The sequence below is a fragment of the Uranotaenia lowii genome, unplaced genomic scaffold, assembly GCF_029784155.1.
Source record: "Uranotaenia lowii strain MFRU-FL unplaced genomic scaffold, ASM2978415v1 HiC_scaffold_275, whole genome shotgun sequence".
Lineage (NCBI taxonomy): Eukaryota > Metazoa > Arthropoda > Insecta > Diptera > Culicidae > Uranotaenia > Uranotaenia lowii.
Genome location: NW_026598174.1, coordinates 24,174 through 47,855, shown reverse-complemented (window position 1 = coordinate 47,855; position 23,682 = coordinate 24,174). Strand labels below are relative to the sequence as shown.

The window sequence follows — 23,682 nt, the reverse complement described above, 5'->3', positions numbered from 1 at the left end:
AATAATAATAATAATAATAATAATAATAATAATAATAATAATAATAATAATAATAATAATAATAATAATAATAATAATAATAATAATAATAATAATAATAATAATAATAATAATAATAATAATAATAATAATAATAATAATAATAATAATAATAATAATAATAATAATAATAATAATAATAATAATAATAATAATAATATAATAATAATAATAATAATAATAATAATAATAATAATAATAATAATAATAATAATAATAATAATAATAATAATAATAATAATAATAATAATAATAATAATAATAATAATAATAATAATAATAATAATAATAATAATAATAATAATAATAATAATAATAATAATAATAATAATAATAATAATAATAATAATAATAATAATAATAATAATAATAATAATAATAATAATAATAATAATAATAATAATAATAATAATAATAATAATAATAATAATAATAATAATAATAATAATAATAATAATAATAATAATAATAATAATAATAATAATAATAATAATAATAATAATAATAATAATAATAATAATAATAATAATAATAATAATAATAATAATAATAATAATAATAATAATAATAATAATAATAATAATAATAATAATAATAATAATAATAATAATAATAATAATAATAATAATAATAATAATAATAATAATAATAATAATAATAATAATAATAATAATAATAATAATAATAATAATAATAATAATAATAATAATAATAATAATAATAATAATAATAATAATAATAATAATAATAATAATAATAATAATAATAATAATAATAATAATAATAATAATAATAATAATAATAATAATAATAATAATAATAATAATAATAATAATAATAATAATAATAATAATAATAATAATAATAATAATAATAATAATAATAATAATAATAATAATAATAATAATAATAATAATAATAATAATAATAATAATAATAATAATAATAATAATAATAATAATAATAATAATAATAATAATAATAATAATAATAATAATAATAATAATAATAATAATAATAATAATAATAATAATAATAATAATAATAATAATAATAATAATAATAATAATAATAATAATAATAATAATAATAATAATAATAATAATAATAATAATAATAATAATAATAATAATAATAATAATAATAATAATAATAATAATAATAATAATAATAATAATAATAATAATAATAATAATAATAATAATAATAATAATAATAATAATAATAATAATAATAATAATAATAATAATAATAATAATAATAATAATAATAATAATAATAATAATAATAATAATAATAATAATAATAATAATAATAATAATAATAATAATAATAATAATAATAATAATAATAATAATAATAATAATAATAATAATAATAATAATAATAATAATAATAATAATAATAATAATAATAATAATAATAATAATAATAATAATAATAATAATAATAATAATAATAATAATAATAATAATAATAATAATAATAATAATAATAATAATAATAATAATAATAATAATAATAATAATAATAATAATAATAATAATAATAATAATAATAATAATAATAATAATAATAATAATAATAATAATAATAATAATAATAATAATAATAATAATAATAATAATAATAATAATAATAATAATAATAATAATAATAATAATAATAATAATAATAATAATAATAATAATAATAATAATAATAATAATAATAATAATAATAATAATAATAATAATAATAATAATAATAATAATAATAATAATAATAATAATAATAATAATAATAATAATAATAATAATAATAATAATAATAATAATAATAATAATAATAATAATAATAATAATAATAATAATAATAATAATAATAATAATAATAATAATAATAATAATAATAATAATAATAATAATAATAATAATAATAATAATAATAATAATAATAATAATAATAATAATAATAATAATAATAATAATAATAATAATAATAATAATAATAATAATAATAATAATAATAATAATAATAATAATAATAATAATAATAATAATAATAATAATAATAATAATAATAATAATAATAATAATAATAATAATAATAATAATAATAATAATCTCCACTGGCGGCGACTCTTTCTCCCTCTTCGGCTAGGGAGTTTGTCCAGGCTCTCTTGTCTCGTCTTCAAGCTCGTTTAACTGCCTTTTCCAGCTCCGCATATCGTAAGCGGGCAGCTGCTTTGGCTGACCTGGACCAACTTTCGCCTTTCTCCGATCATCGACCATCCTCCTAGTTTGATCCGACATCCATTCACTTCTTCTTCCATACACTTTACCGAGAGTACATGCCTCGTCGTGATAAAGGCATTCTTGATTCCACATCACTATTCTTCGACTATTTCGTCTGTCGGCAATTCCGAGGCTCAGTACTCTGGCAGTTCAACGTATGCCCTTTTCACCTCTGGATTCTCCAATCGACGGACGTCGTATCGACACCCGACTTTCTCCTCGCGCCGTTGAACACGCGCAACTTTCAGTCGTATCTCTTCTAAGACGAGGTGATGGTCAGATTCAATGCTTCGTTCGTTGCGGACATCAAGAAGGCTCCTTCTCCATTTTCGGCTGATGCAGATTTGGTCAATTTGATTTTCTGTTCGACCATCTTGGGATACGCAAGTGATCTTATGTGCTGGTCGATGGGGGAAGAGCAATCCACCGAACACCATGTTGTTGGCACAAAATTCTTCAAACAGCTCTCCGTTTTCGCTCATCTGTCCTAGGCCATTGTCGCCCCATGATGCGCTCTAGGTCCTGATTGTCGTAGCCAATCTTTGCGTTGAAGTTGCTCAAATGGATTTTAATGTCACCCTTCGAAACTTTCTCTACCACGCTGTTTAGTTGACTGTTAAATTCAGGGGACGGAGATAAACGGAGAATCATCAAACAAATTTTGCAGCCAATAATTGAATTTGTGGTAATTCGTTGCAATTTGTTAGAGAGAATTAGAAGGTTTGAGTTAAAATGAGAGAAACCGGTGCTCAGAGAGTTAAAATGTGCTAATTGTTGCAAATTGTTGCAATTTGTTAAGCAGTTGTGAAATTTTGATCATTACGGTTCCAAATGCAAAGAATTCTCTCTCCACTGCAATCCCTTGGTTAAACAACTCTTTCTCCTGCAATTCGCAACATCAGTTGGCGCATAACACTGGACCATTGTAAGGTTTCTAACCCGTGTTCTAAATCTGGCTACGATTATTCTTTCGTTTATCGGTTCCCATCTGGAGAGGGCCGCGTAGGCCTGCGGGCTTAACAGGAAACCAACTCACCGTTCCCGAGTAGCGTGTTCTCCTTGTATGCCAGAGTAAAGTAGTACTTGCCCGAACTGTGTCTTATGTTCTACAGCGTTAGGCCAATGGACTTAGCTCAGTCCGAGAATTTATAGCTTGAGGCGGCTAGCTCCTCTAGCAAGTTGAGCCAGCTTACCTTGTTGGGCAAGGGTTAAAACGTCCCAAGTTCCAATTCATGTACGTGTATTCATGCTAAAAGTCGTCGCCTAAGTTCCAGGTCGGTTATTTCTTTCGGATTCCGTAACAATTTAATAAATCGGTGGCAGTGGCCTAGGGTCCCGAAGATCAATAGCTTTTAGAAAAAATGCTGAAGTTTCGAAAAATGTAAAATATTACGAGTGGTTAAACATTTAACTCTCTCTTAAAGGCGCATTTAAATTAGTCTCTAATTTCTATATTTCATAACATTATGCATTTCCTAAAATGTTTTACCTTTTAAACTCTTTATTTTCGACTGAATTGGAAGGAAATATTCAAATTTCTGGAATATTTGTTTGTAAAAAAATTAAAATTACGTTAACATGAAAATTTTAAAAAATATAAAAGACACATGTTTGAAACTGTTTCAAGATCCAAGAATTTTGTTAGGAAAAAGTGACAAAAAATTGTCTTTTTTCATCGAATAAGTGCGACCTTTAAACATCGTTTTTCTGAATCCCCGCCTTATAAACGTTTGTTTCTGACGCTCTAAGCTCTCAGAATCCCTGAAATAGTGCAATTTTGGGCAACCCTATTGTACATGTAATGCTCAACATTCAGAACTTTCAATAAATTTTTGATTGATCTAGATTTACTAGTTCAGCTGGTTTTTGTATATCTCATTACATTTATAAATTATTTTGATAAATTGTACAAGCATCGATCATTTGTCACAAATAATCTCAATTCGGGTAGAGATGAATGCATTGGGTATTTTACCCACATGTACATATTGTTAAGCATTATTTTGAGCCTGACAAGTAACGGCAATGCCACATGTAGCTAGTAAATAAATGTTTCTACAACATCAAACAACTCATCTGAGCATTAAATAATGTTCGTTTTCGACAATCAGGAACGTGCTCAGCGCGATTCGAACAGCAGCGGCATTCCGGCAATAGAAATAACTAAAGAGTCCGCCACCGATGTCACTTACGTTAGTGACGACAGCGAATATCAAGATGGCGCTAGTAGTGGTGGCGGAAGTGGGCGTCGTCGAAGCGGCCCTCCGCCACAGCAGCAACAGGTTAGAGAGACACTTTCACCAAGTGCTACTAAAATCAAACAGAAACTACTCCCAAACAAGCCTTTCAAGTTTATACAAAAATCCACCACAGCCAAAATTCGAGTTAACTCAACTTACTATCCTATGATCAGAGCTTTTTCCTGTACAATGTATCTCTTAGACTAAATGCAGCGAAATTAAGCCTGCGCCCTGTACTTTCGTCTCGTGCCACCTGTACCTCTCTATATATCTATTTCTTGCTCTATCACTTTCGTACAATACAAAGCTCTGTTGTTTGGTATGGTTGACCGTCTTGTGCTGTGTCACGATTTGTCAAGTCTAAGTCACCGTAACTTTGCCTACACATTGTGTATATTTGTTTCCGCTAACTTTCAATCAGCATCAGTCACAGTTGGATTGCAAACAGTTTACATTTAGTGTCAAATTCATTTCACTTATTTCACCGTGTATTTACTTTTTTTTTGTAAATTTCAATATCTTTCTTTCTCAGCATTTGTATTTTCATCAGTGTAATTTTCACCTATCAATATTATTTGACAAAAACGTAGTTTTAGTTTCAATACTCGATGATTACAATCAATTTATTTGTATAAGTGTCTTTCATCTCCTGTAAAGCCCTATAAGTCCACTCGAATGAAGAACATTTTAAAGGACATTTATCAATCAAAAGAGATATTAACTTATAATTTTCCATGCAAAATAAATAAGTTATCGCCATATGATCTAATTTCCCATAATAAATAAATCCAAAATTAAATTATAGATATTTGTATTTATGATTAATGTAACATTATTTGATTTTTTGATGAATACATTTGTTTTCATAGTTATTTTTGAAACCCATAAGTATTTTTTTCAATATTGTCAGCGAAGAATTGTTGAATCATCTCACGATTTGCGCTCTGTTTGTGATGCGTTCGAAACGTTATCGGTTCATCGACGTACAAAAAATGAAACATCATAGCCATAAGCTCTGGACAAGTGTGTAGGTTCGATCGAAGAGCGTCAAAAATATGTAAACGTAAAGCTCGTTCTCGCGAGTTCAGTCGGTGTTTGGCTTTAAGTTGTGTCAGCTGAGAACACCCACTTGTTATAAGTACGCGTAAAACTGTTTACAAACTGGTTATCGTTCTCTACTGCTAGATCAATTTCGTGCCTAATTCCCGAAAAGAAGATCTTCTAGGATACTGCCAATTGACGTTGATTTTAATAATTATATTAATCAGTGAGTTTCGCTTTGCAAGTGTTCTTATATTCAGTGCTATGATGAGTCATACTTTCAAGTGACGACGAGTGTCGACGATTTGGAATAACTCTTTTACTTTCAAGCGTGGTAGCTGAAAACTCAACATACATTAACATAGGTATGTAGGTACGAAATGATTCATCACTGCGAATGCACATTTTGCAGAGAAACTTTTTTATACATTTTCAAAAGAGACATTCGCGCATTACTTTCAATAATTCATAGTGTGCGAATCATTCGTATAATGTAAATATGCTTAAGCTTGAAAAGCGTGATCATGGAAATGAAAGAAATAAAACGGTTATCAAATACATGCAATTTATGCAATTTAATACCTAACACTTAAGTTCAAGAAAAGTTCAAAGTTTTGATTTAAGGAGGAAACCTCTAGAGCCCTGTTAAAAGTTGTAAATAGAAGCACAATCGTACTTGTAAACTTCCTCTCTTTCGCTTATCACTTGCCAAACTTGAAGTCCTCTCAACTGTAGAGCTTAAGCCTCACGGCGATGATCAGGCGGACAATTATCGGAAAAGTGTCACCAATTTTTTTCCTATATTTTTTATGGAAAGAAGACGTCTTAGTTAAAAGAAGTTTAGAATTTTGGAGCTGTAGGAGATAACGTGATCGAGATATTGATTTAAAAAAAAATGAAAAATGCCAAAAAACGATTAATTTTTTGGTTTAAAATAACTTATTTAGGAACAGGTAACTATAGGTAAAAGTTATTAGCATCAAGTTTCCAAAACAGCTGGTTTTGTCATATTTTGAAGTGCAGATAAATAAGATAACACATGAAAAAAAAAGAAGGAAAACGGAATAATTATCGAAATTTTCGAAAGTTTTTGGACGAATAGCTAAACATTTTGGTAATATTATCCAAGTTTTAAGGCTGTACAGAAAAGTTCTGATGAGTTTAGCTGCGACCATTTGCGACGAAGAGATTAAGAGATCTTTTAACACGTTCGTCGCCATGGAACCAGAGATACCAATGTACCTGATTTTTCAGGATTTGCGTGACTTTTGAAGGTCCTGGCTGACGACCTGATGAGCCCCGTTTTTTCCCTGATTTTTTTAAGTAAGTCTGATTCTGCCTGATTTTTTGTTTTTTAACATAAAGTTTGTACATATCCGTTCAAAACTCAAAAGAAATTCAGTGCTTGCTCGTCGTCATTCCAACCTTGAACTCACACTCAGATTTTGTATATCGCATCCAGTTTAACTGATAAGGAGTTTAAAGAAAAACAGTTTTATGATAAAGCAATCATTGATATCTTTTTATATTTTTTTACTTCTTTGTTGAAGACTGCAATGCGTCTTAACTTATACTTTGGAAAATATCTATAATTGATTTTGGTTTGAAATTTCACTGGAATTCATTTTAATAGAGCGGAGTAAAATAAAAAATAAACAATTTTTCAATAACTTCAAAGTCAAAATAACTTGCATTATTCGGGCAAGTTGATTATAGCGAAAAACTTTGATTTTTAAAATCATGTTTATTTTACTGTTTTGCCGAAAAAGTGAACAAATTTTTTAAAGGAATTTTTACCTACTTACAATAGTTATTTCGAAACCCAGAGCTGGTAAAAAAAAATTACAAATTGCATATCTATTTCATTGCATGCATTCAAATTACTATATTTATCTTAGATGTTGCGAAACTCGTTATAAAATGCTGGACGATTTACGAAAAAAAACATATCATGTTTTCGCCCAACAATCAGCCAATTGCATAATGTTCAAAAAAATAAGTTAGAAACGAAAATTATTATTGATTTGTGTGTCAAAGTCAGCAATCTAGGGAATCGTACTTTTCATCAAAATTATTTGACTAGAGGATTAATGACTTGAAAATATGATTATCATATGCAAACATTCGTTCACATTTCTATAGAAATCGGATTTATTGTTTCAAGCTTATGCATATATTTCACTATGAAAACTTTTGAAATTTGCCACGTTTAAGCTTTACTTCGCGAGAACTACTATGGCGATTTTTTGCAAAAGGCTTTGGTTAATTAGTATCTCAAATATTAAAGTTTGAATAAAACAAGTCCAAAAGGGTAACTTTTTTGACATCAGCTGAATCATTCGTTGGTATTCACACAAAGTTTCGGTGATGTCATGTCTTAAATGGAACATCAAAGTCGAAAGTCTCCCATTTTTGGACCCTTTACAAATTTTCCAGATTTTCCATTGATTTTCTTTTATTTTAGGAACATACGTAATATGGTTCATATTCTTCACAGTGAAAGTATTTTCCCATTAAACTTCCCATTAAACTATTATGACTATTGACTTTTTTGTTCGATTTTGGGAAAAAAGCGAAAGAATCCAGGCAAAATCCGGACATAAAGCTTAGTTCTTTTAGAAATGGGACACTTTGTTTTGCTAATATCTCATTCACTAGCAATCGGAAAAATTTTGACATCATTTAGCTGCATGTGAAAAGTGCTATCTCACCTATTTTTTCAAAATTTAATTTACGCGTTTTTAAGATATTTACGATTTCCTTCAAAATCCGTTATTTTAAAATTTAAAGCTGACAAAACCGTTGATTATTCAAACAAGTACTGTGTGAGTGGTGGAAAAGTATACAAACACTGTCAAAAATTCAAAGTTCAAATCAAGCATCGGAGTGAAGCGCATGATCGGCAACTACGGTTAAGGGTCATCGTGGAAGTCAAGTCTTATACAAGAATTTTTAATTTTGGATAAATGAAAAACTAAGTTGGATCGCTGAAATACCCAATTTTCAAACCAATTTCATTCAAACCAAACCTCTAACAGCAAGTTTTTTTGCAAGTTCCAGAGCTTCTAAGCTGTATAGCCGGTAATGAGGCTATGAGACAGATGATTTCTCATGCACGACAAAACTTATGTAAAACCTCATTTCAAACAAATTCCTGCGTTTGAATCCTATACCATGTCTGCTCGTTGCAAGGTCCCTATCATATTAAAGTATGAACTTACTGGCTGTTTTGTATAAAATATTATGATTTGCCAAGATTCTGCTCCTGTGAAAAAAAAAACAAATTTTCAAAATGAAAACTTTGGTTTTCACTGTTTTTAAAAGCCTAAAAAGAGTAATCTTGTATGTGCCATTCACAACCTTCGATCTATACTAACCGATTATATTTTAAGTTCAATCTCAGGATGGTTTCATTTCGTTATTGTCAGATTTTGCCTGCAGAAATTGGCTTTAAAATGGTTCAGAAATAATCAAGTTTTGTAAATTTCAAAACAGCTGTATCCACTAAATTGCCCTTTGTTTTTTTTTAAAGAGAAGTATTGGACCGAAAACTAGCAGAAGTTGGAGGAAAAGGATGAATTCACCTAAAATACAGATTTGACGAAATATAAGTAGGAAAACAGATCATTATCATGATTGAAAAAATGTGTGCGCCGCCCGATGGAGGTACCAAGAATAAAGTAGAAATTTTTTCTTACAAAAAACGATACATATATATTTTTTAAATTTTATTTATGAATTATTTTAAGATTACCTTCATTTCCTTCATAGAAAGTATTTCGATCAAACGAAAGGTTTTCGAGAAACACGCATTCGTAACGGTTCTATTTATAAAAAAAGAACTGAGCTTTATTACAACGAAATCCGAGCAATCGGGCTGGACTAGACCTTTCCAAATTTTGTATTAAATATCCGGGAAAGAAATAGATAATAGTCTTTAAAAACACAAAAAATGGAAGCCATTCAAAATCATTTGACTGAAGGGACTACGTTTTGGAAGAAAAATAGCTGAGCTAGATAATGCTGGAACGTACAACCTTTTTTCCGCTAACTATACTTGAAAATCTGAGATACTCAAATGTATTGAAAATTAAGAGATTTCCATAAAAATTCCCAGAAACAATCATTCTTATAAATTTACGTATAACTATTATTATGGAACAAACTCACCAAATAATCTTTGGGCAGGGCCGTTGATCGATTCGACTTTCCAGTCAGTTCTACACAGCATCTAAGGAAAACGATGCTCAAAGTCTTTACTTTGCCGAGGGATAGTGTTACTCTCCTGACGATCACTTCTAACAATTGACACAATTTGAAAGTACGATATTCCATTTTTTCCAAGTTTTGAAACAACTTCACTAAAATATAAAAAAAAATTCTCCAGCGGATTAAAAATAAAACGCTTCCGTTGCCAACGAATCATGGCCTCCTCTACCATATAGAACAAATCTAAACTTTTGGGACTGGAAAAGTGGCAGCATTATTATAATTTTTTCAATGGCATATTCTTTTACAATCACAAGCTTCATATCATCCAAATTTCAACGGAGGACCATGACGCAATCCGATATGTATTTGCAAGGATATGAGAGCGACGTCTTACGGCTGTCATCGAATGTTTCAACGTCATCCAATTTTTTTGATTTAAATTTACCAAACTTGTTGTAAATAACGTTTAAAAAATATGTCAAACATAATGAAATATTTTTCCAGTAATCAACGAAACTAGACTTTCGTTCCAAGCCAGATTGTCCCATGTGAAAAAACGTGCAGTCGAGAAAAATTTCTTTATATATACCTACAATATGTATATTCATTTTTTCGCGTAAACTCAGATTCCATCGATAGTTTAATCGTAGCAAATAGTGAATTGATAAATTTACAATGTTATCTACCAAAAAAAGTTACATTTTAATCAACAATACTGAAGTTATAGCCAGAAATGCTTCGAGTGACATTTTGTAAAGAATCTGCACGCATACGGACACGTGTATAACTTTCGCTTGGCGATGCTTTTGCTTCCTTTAAAATGTCTGTTTTGAATAATTTAATGAAGTGTTCTATTTAACATCCCCTTGAGTAATACAACCAGATGAAAGCTTCAACATTTCTTTTTAAGTATATTTTGTTCAATTAAACGACATGGAACGCAAATAAAACACACATTAAAGGGTCCTCTCTTCCTCCACACCTTCTTTTTTGAGTCATGAACATTGAATACCATTTTTTAACAGCTTAAATTAAAATCAGCTGATTTTCAGAAAAAAATTTAAATAGCAAAATTTATAAAAATTTGGTCCAGTGTGACGTTCCTGTGTACACTGAAAGATGCCGTTTCGAACAAAAAAGTAAAAATGACCCAAAATCACATGGGACACTGTTGTGTAGAACGGCAGTAGAGTGGTATGAATTCCCTCCTTGTAGTGATCAAATTAACAATCTTTTAGTGGCGCTGATGTCAGGATTGAATTTATAACAGGTTTGAAGATTCCTGACCCTAAAAAAAATCTTAGAATTCTAAAAACGTGGAAAACAAAATCTGTATAAATGTAGACAAAAAAATGAACTAACACCCCACTATTAGTACCACAACCCACAGACTCACAGTTACAAAATGTATTTCTTCTATAGTTAGAAGTATTTTTACAATACTTTAATGCAATCAAACATACGTCGGAATGACTCATTCAAGGCAATAGATACAAACTGCTCGAAATCATTTCGTAGCAAGACCCTTGTAAAGAATTATGACACTTCGTAAGGATACATTTTTTAATTGTGCTCTTATTTCTCTCCAAACTGTACTGTCGAAATAACGGTAGTGAACATCCAACGTATCTGTAAATAAAACACGATAGATAAACACCCGGCAATGATGCATCGTATCTGACCTTCAACAAGGGCTCTGCAGAACGTTGAAACTAACTGTGCTTGTACCGTGGCTCTCGATATTCTCTTCTTTGTGCCTTAACTTGTGCCCGTGATGAGCATGTTGCTTGATTTTCGGTAGCTCAGTTATCTAATTTATCTCTTGTTTCTCAACTTTTCATTCCGCATCCCCAAACACGCACTGCAGGGCTACCGGAATCAAAATATGGCAACAAATCAAGCGGGGCGACAGACAAACATCCATGGACCAAACCAGCCGTACTACGGAAATCCTAACCAGCCACAGACGGCACAGCAGCAAACCCAGCAGCAACAGCAACAACAACAGCAGCAGCAGCAGCAACAGATGGGCCGGAACACGATGAACCAACCGAGGCCTATGAACCCGAATCAACCGATGCCACCTCAGACGCAGCAGCAGCAACAGCAACAACAACGGATGGGTGGCCCAGTGCCTGGTCAGCAAATGACACCACAAACGATGCCTGCCTTCCCACCTCATCTGATGGGCGGAGCGTCCAAAAAGCCTCGCTACTTCATGGCATTGTTTGACTACGATCCAGCCACCATGAGTCCCAATCCGGATGCGTGTGAAGAGGAACTGCCCTTCAATGAAGGGGACACGATTCGAGTAAGTTCACTTCTTAAGAGACAACAAGACAGACATATGTAAATTGGAATGTATTTCTCTTTCGCTTACAGGTCTACGGGGAAAAGGATCCTGATGGTTTCTACTGGGGTGAGCTGCGAGGCCGAAGAGGCTACGTTCCGCACAACATGGTCCAGGAGATCGAAGATGGCGCTCAGGGTGGCGTCGGTCCATCGGTGAGGGGCATTAGCCGAGATCGGTGGGGAGACATCTACGCCAACATGCCGGTTAAACGGATGATTGCGCTGTACGATTACGACCCTCAAGAGCTAAGTCCAAATGTAGATGCCGAGGTGAGCTCCAAGTATATTCGGAACTTAGATAGCCTTGCACTGGAGTACATTTTGTAATTTTGTCCGAAATATTAAGATTTCTTCTCAGTCTTTCCAATGAGTGCCCTCGATCGAGGGCGTTTTGCATGTTGCATGAATTTTAAGTTTATTTTTATTTTCATCGGTGTGTAGCGAGAGGAAGAAAAACCTCGCAGAAAAAACGGACAATTTTTACACAGTAGTGGAATACGTTATTAACTTATGTGGCTCTACCCCGATTTCTTTCAACCCCAACTGCAGGTGGAATTAAGTTTCCAAACCGGCGCCGTCATACTCGTGTATGGTGACATGGACGAAGACGGCTTCTACATGGGCGAACTGGATGGCGTACGAGGTCTGGTGCCGTCTAATTTCCTAACTGAGGCACCAGACCAGTACAACAATCAAGGCCCAACGGCAAACAATCTGGCCCAGAGGACGCTCAACAACAACAATAATCGCGGTCGAGGGTTGATGGGTCCGGGAGCACGTGGACCCGCCCCTCCCACCGGAAACAACATGGGTGGCATGGGTGGTTTGAATCAGCGGGGCCCGCAGCGGAAAGGTATGTTTACCTCGAGTTGAACTACCTTATTTCATTCTTGCTTTCTTCTCTTTCTTCTCTACCTTTAACTTGGTTTGAGTTACATTTTTCAAAATTAACCTTTTCTAAGTCCTCGATCATCTGGAAAATTTTATCTGGAACCCATCGCATTCCATTTTTAACCAAATTTCCTTATTTCATTTCGTCTTTTGTTGAGTTTGCTTGTGTTTCGATTTAACTTGATTTAAAGCGAAAACAATCGAATAATTTATCGGTACACTTGTCTGCAGATATTGTTTTGGTAAAATTTTCTGTTGAAGAGATCACTTAATTGGACCTTAGTAGCACCTGTGTTGAGAGAAGTGTTTTTCGTGAAATTACGACACCGATACATCTGTTCATTACTCCAAAACAGTTCCCAATGAAACACTGAACATTTTCAGTTTTTATTTCTTCGAATGCTAGAAAAGACATATCTGCAGATCGAGGAATAGAATAAGTAACACGTTCAGTTGGATTGAAAAAAAATCATTATTCAGCAATTATTTAACTATTTGTTCAATTCGGTCTACGGATTAAAATAATTACACTCACTTTATCACTAGTTTTCCTTGTTTGAGGAATTGGCAATTATTTACAATTTCAAGCTTTTTTTCTATATTCTTTTTTTTTCTATAAATTTGATCTTATCAAATTTGTTTTCTTTACTGACATTGTTACACACATGCTATGGTTAAGTTTAGTTATGCATTCTACCTCTGGTTGAAAAATATTTCACAATTGAAAAAAAAAAATCGGGCTTGAGAGCCCGACCAAAGTTAATTTTTTACGGCAGCAAGAGGCACTTCTACTAGATGTCTCGAAGAAAATGAATACATTCTGCTTGCTACTTTAGTCTTCCACGCGACATATCACTTTTCTATGCTCAACACTGACATTGCTTATACACTAGAACACATGAGAATAAAAAGGATGATAACAAAATTGCAATTCTATCATAAGTAAAAATACATTACGTTATTTAAAAGTGCGAAACAAAAAACGAACAAAAAAGTCAGTCGAAATGGAAAAGAAGAATACTGGTATTTCAGACAGTACAATATGAAAATATCAAACCTTGTTACTAATGTAATGAACTTTCTTTTTATCGTAAAATTTCCGAATGGAAGTTAACAATTGAAAATTTATCTAATGGAATAACCTGTTGATGAGATCTGTCAAATTGAAGTCATTATAACAAGTAATCAATTTTTTGAGTTTTTTTAAACTTTAAATTTACAACCAATACACAATAACTTTGAAAAATTTAGGCTAAATTTTCAAAGAATTAAGAAAAAAAATGAAAAAAAGAGTTGCTTATCAAACAATGATAATTCTACCAATTATACAACAAAAAAAAAAAACATACACAACAACACAACTTATTTTGTACAAAGCTATTGCATTATCCTGAAACCTTGTACATATTTCGCTGTTTACACGCATCCGGAACCCAGCATGCACCCTGAAACTTTTCAACGAACACACAAACACGCCATATTTGAAGCAGCAAGCAGAATTTCATCATTTCGTTCATATCATCAAAGCGTACGTCATCGAACAGACACTCAACGCATCAAAAAAGTTTAGTTCGGCCGATAACAAAAAAACCCGCGTAACTAGTATTTAGAATCGACTTTCATTCATGTTTCTAATAAATAAAACTTTAAAGTTGAAACTAAACATTTTCCACAGCACAGATAGTCTACACAAATCTGACGAATGTAAAATTGAAACTTGCCTAATCACCAGAGCTTACGACAAAATTTGCCCAAACTCGAAACACTAAACAGCTGCTGAGGGAAATCAAGCCATATGCATTTTGAGCATTTATTTTTCATTTTTCATTCAACTTTCTATCGAGCAGAGTTTTCTAAAGACGTAAGCGTTGAAAATGTTTTTGAATTTTGAAGTTTTCTAACATTTTTGCCTCACGTTACATTTTCCAATCTCTTTCGAGTTATTCTTTAAGTTCTTAGTTTCAATTTTTTTGTATCGTTTTGCTTCTTGATTGTTTCACTTAACAGTTTGCGAATTTGAAACATTTCCAACTGCCTTTTTTAGATTTTCCGGACGAGATTTGTGATTTTCGTTATCTTTTTAGTGCAATAATGTTAACAACAGAAAATAAAGCTTTAAATGTTCAGTGTGCGCACCACTTCAAAAAGTTCTTTCTCTCTCTATCTTATAACCTCTAACGACTCATTTGTATTAGTTTCTATTTCCTTAACATTTCCGTTCAAAATCTCTGGTATTTTATTATTTATCTCTAAACTTACATTTATATTATATGAACTTCTCGGAAATATCTAAATAACAAATAACAGGATTGTTTGTATGGCGAACTGGCAAGAGGCTATATTGGTATGGATAAAAACCACTCGAAACGTAACAAGATGATACCAGTGGGCTAAATCATGATAACATTTAGTTAAACGAGCACTCCCCTGTTTTTTTTTAAATAACAAATAACAAAAAAAAACAGACAATCTTGCAAAAAATTTGAAGAAACAAACTTTTATATGGATTTTCCGTTTTGTTTTTAAGTCCCGATACTTATTTGGACTCGATTGTCTGTTTTCTGAAACCAAATTCATATCCATATGTAACAACACGCCCTCCTTTAACCCATTTGTGTGATTGATTGTCAAGATCCTACCACTTCAACAACATCGATAGCGGCCAAACTGCGTATCATCTTGTGTACTGTGTTTTTGCCTTTTGTTGAAAGTGGAATTAACTGCAAACCACTTGCCAAACGTCATTTCCAAACGTCCAAGTTTGCTCTGCTGTGGTAAATGTCAAGTCTTCATGTTGTTTGTTGCTAGATGCTCGCCCTTCTTCCCCTACACTGTTAGACAACACGGGCCACCCTGCCCCCGATCACCAAACGCAGGTAACTACTGAGAAAACCATCGAAAGATTCATAAATTCTGAATTTCAATAACGCGAGATAAATATAGCAAAAAGCAATTCAAATAACCCAACCTTGAGTAGACAACCAAAGTTGAATGTTGAAATTCATGATTTAGAACGATGATTCGTCAAGAAATAATCAAATTTACACACCCACCTGCCCACTATTTTGAAAAGTAAGAAAAGTAAATATCCTAGAATTCGTTCCAAACTGCTACCAATAGAAAGTCAATATTTATTTGTTCCTTCTTCTACCCCGTTCAAAACCGTTAGTTTAGTTTACGTTTCGTATTTTCCTAGTTCTTTGAATAATCAGTAATAGTTCTTTGTTCCGAGTTTCATTTTAATTATTGCAATCATCCAAGTTTTCTTCGATGATGCTTTTTAACCTCGTTATCTCAGTATTTGTTACTAAAGCTGGTTTCCGAAAAAAAAAAACGAAAGCATCTGTTTCACATTTTTACAGGGTGATTTTCCAGGTCAATCAATCGTTGAGTTGTTTTCGATTTTGTAGTGGATTTTCCGTTAGTTACTTCCGGATTCAATAAGTTCCTTGCACACCTCTTTTTTTACATTTCCTTCATTATTACCTTTTCTTCTGGGCGGTTTGTTTCTGTTGAACTTGTACCTTTCCTTATTTGCATCACCGAGATTACCTTCACTTATGTTGTTAACTTGTTCAGTTGCAAAATGTAGTTTTCTAGTTTCACTATTGGAGTATTGATTTGAAATTCCTGTTTTACCCTCAAAGGATACATGCTCAAATTCTCGATGTCGGATGGAGTTCGATTCTATCCCTTTCTTGTATTTTGCGATAAGATTTTTGACGTGTTTTTAACTCAAACTACGAATTTTGCGTTTTTGTCTCGTACCTATCTCCTTTTCAACGGATTTTCTTTTTTTGGAACTTTGGAAGCTATGCCAAAAACACCTACGAAACAGTCGTGCGTTTCCTGTCTGTTTTTCTGGTTGGTTCAGTGTTGTTGGTATTGTTTTCTTCATACCCTACATACTTCTCAGCTTATCTTCATCAACAATACACTCTGATTGCGAACTTTAAGTGAAGGATTGGGGCAAGAGTATGAGTGGATCACATTTTTCTGAAAATTAGACAAACACTTGAGCCAACACTCGTACGTACGTGAATTCATTGGACTTGGATCTCAGGTCCAAATTTTTGACAAAGTCAAGATACTCTGTATCGAGTATAAACGTTTAGTTGATAAATCAGTCTAAATTCCAAAACACCACCTTTAAAACTGTCGGTACGAACACATGATTTTTTATACATTGGCTAGAGTTTCTTGATCCAGTTAGGAAATAACAGGATGACAATAAAGTTCCCGTCCTGAGCTGTGCAAAATTTCAGCTCAATCGGACTTGTTTTGGGGTGTCTCAAACCGGTTAAAGCTTCGATTTTTAAACCCTCTAAAATCACCTAACTGCGGATCAAAGAAAATCGAAAAATCTAAATTTTCATTTTGATGCCAAATGACTTAGAAATACATGGAGCGTAATTTGAAAAAAAAGTTTGTCAAAAGTCGCCTTTCTGGAATTGAGTTTTCCGGAAAACCGACAGAACTCCAGGAATTCGATTTTTGGTCAAAATTCAAGCCTTCGAATTACTTGGACTAGACTCATTAAATTTGTATGTTTTGTACATCAATGGAAAGGTTAAAAATCGCAGCTTTTTTTTTATTGAAAATATCATCGAAAAATATTACTTCCTGGGTTATTGATGGTTTTTCGTGTCAACTTTTAGGAAAATGATCGATACATGTTGATAGTTTTTGAAATCTGAAATTTGTGTGGTTGGCTCTAGTACCTGTATAATGCAATATCATTCAGATGTGTTAAAAACCGACCATCAAAACTCAAAAGAACGTAAATTTATACAAACAATGGATCGCTAGAAAATATTTACAGAAAGAATTGAGAAAATTTAAATTTGTTTCGCAAAAACTCTATCTCTCTCTATCACTTTATCGAAAACTTTTCGAGTAAACTTAAATTTGGCATAAGTGAAGGGTGGTCGGATCAAAAAGTGGTCAAACTAAATTGCGTATAAATCAAGTACATATTTGTTCATTAAAATAAATAAAAATATCTTTCATTTCGAAGTTCAATATGTATAAAAGACGGAAAAATTCTCAGTTGAGATTAAGGTTGACCTAGTCCAAATTACTGTCACCTTATCCATTTCTTTGCCGTAGAACGCCAGTTTGCGGTGAACTGCTTGTCACTGCTAACGGTTTTTGGGTTATTTTATGGTTCTGCTTAGTTATCGCCCAATATTTTCGATTGTGCGTAGTTCTGGTGTGCTGGGGAGGTTCTTATCCTTGGGCACAACCTGAATGTTGCTAGCGGCATACCACTTAATCGCCTTTTTCTATAATGACAGGATACCAAATCTGTCCAAAACAACAAAGACAAGTCATTTTTCTTCAGGAAAGGCAGCAAAAGCTTTTGAAGACACTCTTTCGCGTAAATTTCCTGATAGCCGGTCCCGGTTGCAACAAAAATGTAGCTTTTCAAGCAACTGGTTCAGATAGCTTGCCAAACGAGATATTTCTTGGCCAACTTTGATAGTTTAATATGCTTGAAAATGTCAGTCACCTTGACTCCTTCCAGTTGCTGTATAATACTCTTGTCCAGAAAGCTGTCTGAGGTCTGCCTTGGCGTAGGTTTCGTCACGCTATCAAACTTTGTCAATAATGTCGAATACAGGTTCAGAAATCTTGTTTTTGCCGTGAGGATTTTCTTATCGTTGAATTTGGAGTCACTACCTTCTTATAAGTTGATAGTCCAATCGTTTTTAAGCTTCAATCACGGTAGTAGACGTGCATGGATATTGCCAAGGTATTTGCGACATCTCGAACGGAAAGGTTGGGGTTGTGCTTGAAAGCGCTAGCCACTCTTCTGTTCGTCATTACTGCGCCCGACTTTTGATTTCCTTTCGATCCAGGCTTCCTAGTTGTCGACAAACGTTCCCCAAACACTTTTACTACTTTGGTGATGGTTGATTTGGATACATTCAACGATTTTGCTATATATGCGTGCGTGTAGTTTGGTTTTCCACGACGCATGTACAAAATTTTGATTCGCTCTGCTTGCTTGTCAAAATCCAAATAGAAGCATCGTTCTGCACGTACTAAGGGGTGTTCAGGTTTTTTAGATGAATGATTACAAGCAATACGACGAATTTAAGTTGACCACTTTTAGAACCGAACACTCTTTATTAGAAAGTGCATGAAAAATCATCCATGAAACTTGGTTGAAATCCGAAAAAAATTAAGAAATTAAACCAATCCAAGCACTAGTGTACGGACAATTTTTTGACATTATTTTGAGGACTCATAGTCTAAAATTGAATATTTCCTTTAAACGGTTATAAGATAAACAGTAATCGATCTTAAAAGGGAACGGATTGATGCACTACATGACGATTTTTTAACTAGTGCTGTAAACATAACTTTATTCACAGTAAATTTGATTATGTTTGTAAATCTGGCAGCACTGCGCGTAACAATTTTCCATCTGAGAAGTGAAATTTAAGTCACTTTCACTTTCGGAGGCACTCAAGGTCTTTAGATACACTAGGTTCTCCGACTTTCACAGTAAGTAGGCGAGGAGTGAGCGGGGCTCTCAATGAGTTTGTTTATTTTTTGCTCAGCTTTTCTGTGGTTTGTTGGTAAACAAACTTCATGAGTTCCGTATAGTTGCATAGCCTACATAGCCAAAATGGCTGAATTGGGAATTCGATATTCGGTAACACCTCCTGTATATATACACACCTTGGAGGCACTAGAAGCAATGAAACACGTCAAAATCGTCTAAACGTCTAAGAAGTTTAAAGAGTGTATTCGAAAAAAAATGCAACACTTCGTTTTGTGAATAACTTTTGAATGTTTATAAATTGATGAAATTTTCAGTGAAGTTATTTGGTAATGTAATATTCACATATGCATGATTTTCAATATGTTCTGTAAAGTTGTTTTTGAGATAGCATCCGATGAAGAAATTTTTCGACTTTAATTTTTGGGCAGCACGTGCAGCATCTACATATAATGCATATTGTTAACCAACTTTTTTCAAATCAAGGCTTTATTTGATTACGTTTGCTGTTTCCTGATGTTTAGCCTGCAAAATAACTCAAAAATTTGAGTTTTGGTCGAAGTTATAACAAATTTACCCGATTGTCCTCCACAAAAACAACATATTTGACTTTTTTTCACTCCACCACTGTTTTTGCGAAATGGCACCATTCCAGATCCAACTTAAACAAGTATACACTTTGTGAGACCTATTGAAAAGTTGTACAGAGAAAACGGTTGCATTTGGAGGCATTTTTAGCCAACTATCCTGTCAATCGTTATGAAATATTAAGTAATATGCAGTAAATTTTTCAATTTTTTATCATTGTTTATCTCAGGGAAATACAGGCAAGACTTGTCAACGAGAAATTTCTGGTTGGAAACCTGCCAGGTGACCGTTGTTTTGTTGTCCATTACGAAATTTTTCAAAATATCTGAATCAAAGCAATCGAAAGATTCCTTTTAATTCAACCACGGTACCGTGGTTGAATTAAAAGGAATCTTTCGATTGCTTTGATTCAGTTGAATCATTCAACCAAGTAGGCTCATACCACAACAGAGTCAAAATATCTCTCCACAAGCATTTCAAACACAGTAAACGAAAATTACCGAGCTCGGTAATTTTTTTACCGAAATCCTAACATGTGTAAATCGTTAAACTGTTCGGTAATTTTTTCGGTAAAAAATAAACGAACATCGGTAAATGAAGAATCGATTCACCGATGTTCGTTTATTTTTTACCGAAAAAATTACCGAACAGTTCAACGAACTCCACATGTTAGGATTTCGGTAAAAAAATTACCGAACTCGGTAATTTTCGTTTACTGTGAATATTTTGCGCATGATTTGACTACCGTATTTTGTTTATTTTCCCGGTGGGCAGCTTTTCTACCTCGTAGGAATAAAGTAAAGCTTATTTGACTAAACACGAGAAATCTCGTTAGTTTATTGATGGATATGTGGGCTGAGCCCGTCATCCCACAAACTTAAGACTATCTTAAATATAATTGTCGTCTTAAATACATGATGTAAATGTTTAAAATTGTCTGTACACTTGAATTGTAGTCAATTATAATATTTATGCGGTTCGCTTCCCTCATGTATCGGTGCGCTGGCTCGTTTCGGCTGTGATTTGTTGTTCGATTCTCAACGGAGTAGCGCCTGCGTCTTCTTAAGACCAAACTGCTGGACTTGGTTGTTATGCGGGACCGTAGGAAGGACGAATCTATGATGCCTCGATCTATTTTCAAGAAGAATTTTAAATCGTTTGCGGTGCCGATTCTCTAGTAGATCCAAGTCCAATAGATGACATAAGCTTTCATACTCTGGCATTTGCACTCTCCAACCTAGATTCCTTACCGCAAATTTCACAAACCGTTTCTGGACAGCTTCTAATCGGTTTATATGTACTTGGTACATGGGCCTCCAAACTATGCTTGCAAAATCAAACTTCGATCTAACCAAGTTAATATACAGGCATTTAATTATGTATGGATCTTCTAATTCACCAGCAAAGCGCCACACTACTCCAAACATCGCGAGACCATCCGAAGCGAGGCTATTGATGTGATCTCTGAAGGTCAAACCGGAATCTAGTCTTACACCTAAATCGTGTACGCTGGAAACTCTACTATTTATAAGTCAGCTAAATTGATTCACAAAAAATGACTTTTTTATCTCTTCTTCATTTATATTTTCGGATTGAGCTTTAAAAAAAACCTACCTATCACATTCTTCTCACTTTATGGAATCTTAAATCTTCACTTTTAATCATATTTTAACTCACAATTGGGTCCTCTAGGATTTCGTAAACGATTACTATGTGAACTTTTGTCGAGTAGTTGATTTTCAGCTGTTTTCTGGTTTCCCCCTGGGACTTTTCTGGATTTTTCTCGATCCTGTCCAAAAAATTTGTCAATGAACTTCAGTATTGGACGCCATCTTCAAAACCACTCGACAGATTATCACCAAATGTTTGTGCACGTCCTACACATTACGTTTCTAAATAGCTTCACTGAAAATTTCATCAATTTCCATCAAAAGTTCACGAAACAAAGTGTTGCATTTTTTTCCGAATATCAGATATCAGAAAAGGGGTAGGCTTAAAGCGGCACGTTATCCAAACAAACGGGAAATTGTGCCTAGCCTTTTTTCACAGATTTCATCATATACCTGAAAAACCTGAAACCATAAAAGGATTAGAAAATAAATAAATATTTAGGGCATAAAGCCGATCCACTTAGGGATTTTGAAGCATTGAAGCTTATAACCACATTGGGTGAAAATGACAGATTTTTATTTTAGTTTAAATTCTTAGAATTAGATACACTTATAACAGGATAGGGGAGAGTACCCAAAAGCTTCCTAGCAAATGAAAAACAGGCATATATGAGCTGAAATTACAACTACAAAATTCAGGAGATTTGAGTTTTCAATGAGCAGAAAATGTTCTAACCAGGATGCTACTATGAGGGCAAATAAACGATTTTATAATGGCAAAGTTGGCATTTAGCGTATCCACATAAGGATTTTTAAGCAATAAAGCTTTTTTTTATCATAATATTAATAAGGACTTTTTTTTAACTTACTTTGTTATATTCTGACATACATTAAAAAAAAAATGAAGTCGGGCAAAAGAGGGACATGTACACACCAAGTGGAAGGTAAATATAGGTACAATAGTACCTCTGAATCATAGCTTAACCATACAGGAGAATCAGAGCATAAAGTCTTGATTTTATATATTTTTATTTAACTGGCCAGTTAGCGCTCTGGTTAGACGACTACAATGAGCTTCTGTGACGCCAAATTTGAAGCAAGCGATATAAACACTGCACGAAGCTGTAGCAGTGGATTCCAGAACCAGGATTGACGTATGATAACGAAATATCAGAATACGATATTAGAGGAGCTTAGACTCTTCTTAACACTATAACCATTCTAAAGCTAAGAGAACATATGTCAATACAAGAGAAGTTACATATATTAGTGAATCAGATATGACTGTCGACATGCGATACATCTTTTGATCAAAAACTTGAATTAATTGGGAATTTTAAGGCCTTTTGGCAACCTAAAATAAAATATTTGTTTGAACATTTTTTCAATGGAAACGATATTTGTACGGCTTGAATGATTGAATAATCATGACGCAATTTTGAAAATTAAATATATTTATACGAAAGGACATTTACCTCCACAAAATTCTGTTACCAATCCAAGGGTAGAAGGGACTGAACACTTGTCCATTATAAAGAAAATACACTAATTTTGAGCTTGATGTAACAGATATGATTAATGTAAACTAGATCATATTCTTCTATGAGTTCAAATCGGTTAATATTAACAGATAGCCAAAAGCAATGGGACCGTAACCGATGCGTTTGCGATTTACATTTGGACACTTGTGATTAGATTTTATTAAACGGAGTTACTAGGAGAGCAAAAAGATTAGTTAAATGAAAAATCATATTCTAAATTGGCAAAACTAGAAAATATTGAAGAATAAAGCTTGTGCAAATGCATGTACTACGTACGCACTATTGGCATACTATTCTCGAGAAAAAATACGTACAAAAGATTAAAAATACAAGCAAGAATTTAAAACAGATTTAGATTCAAACATTTTCTTCCAATGTTTA

General features: G+C 32.6%; 1 protein-coding gene across 3 annotated transcripts in view; it reads left to right on the top strand.

Moving 5' to 3' along the window:
* The first annotated feature begins 4,390 nt into the window (after nucleotides 1-4,390).
* LOC129759805 (peripheral-type benzodiazepine receptor-associated protein 1-like) overlaps nucleotides 4,391-23,682 on the top strand; it is a 29,494-nt gene continuing 10,202 nt past the window's right edge. Inside the window, exons 1-5 of one of the 3 annotated variants that reach the window (XM_055757329.1) lie at nucleotides 4,391-4,597; nucleotides 11,676-12,119; nucleotides 12,191-12,430; nucleotides 12,710-13,013; nucleotides 15,860-15,927. In XM_055757329.1, the coding sequence (XP_055613304.1) occupies nucleotides 4,406-4,597; nucleotides 11,676-12,119; nucleotides 12,191-12,430; nucleotides 12,710-13,013; nucleotides 15,860-15,927 (1,248 nt within the window). In that variant the 5' untranslated portion in view covers nucleotides 4,391-4,405. Of the gene's footprint in view, nucleotides 4,598-5,643; nucleotides 5,962-11,675; nucleotides 12,120-12,190; nucleotides 12,431-12,706; nucleotides 13,014-15,859; nucleotides 15,928-23,682 lie in introns of those variants that run through there. The other 2 variants (XM_055757328.1, XM_055757330.1) reach the window with 2 other exon arrangements.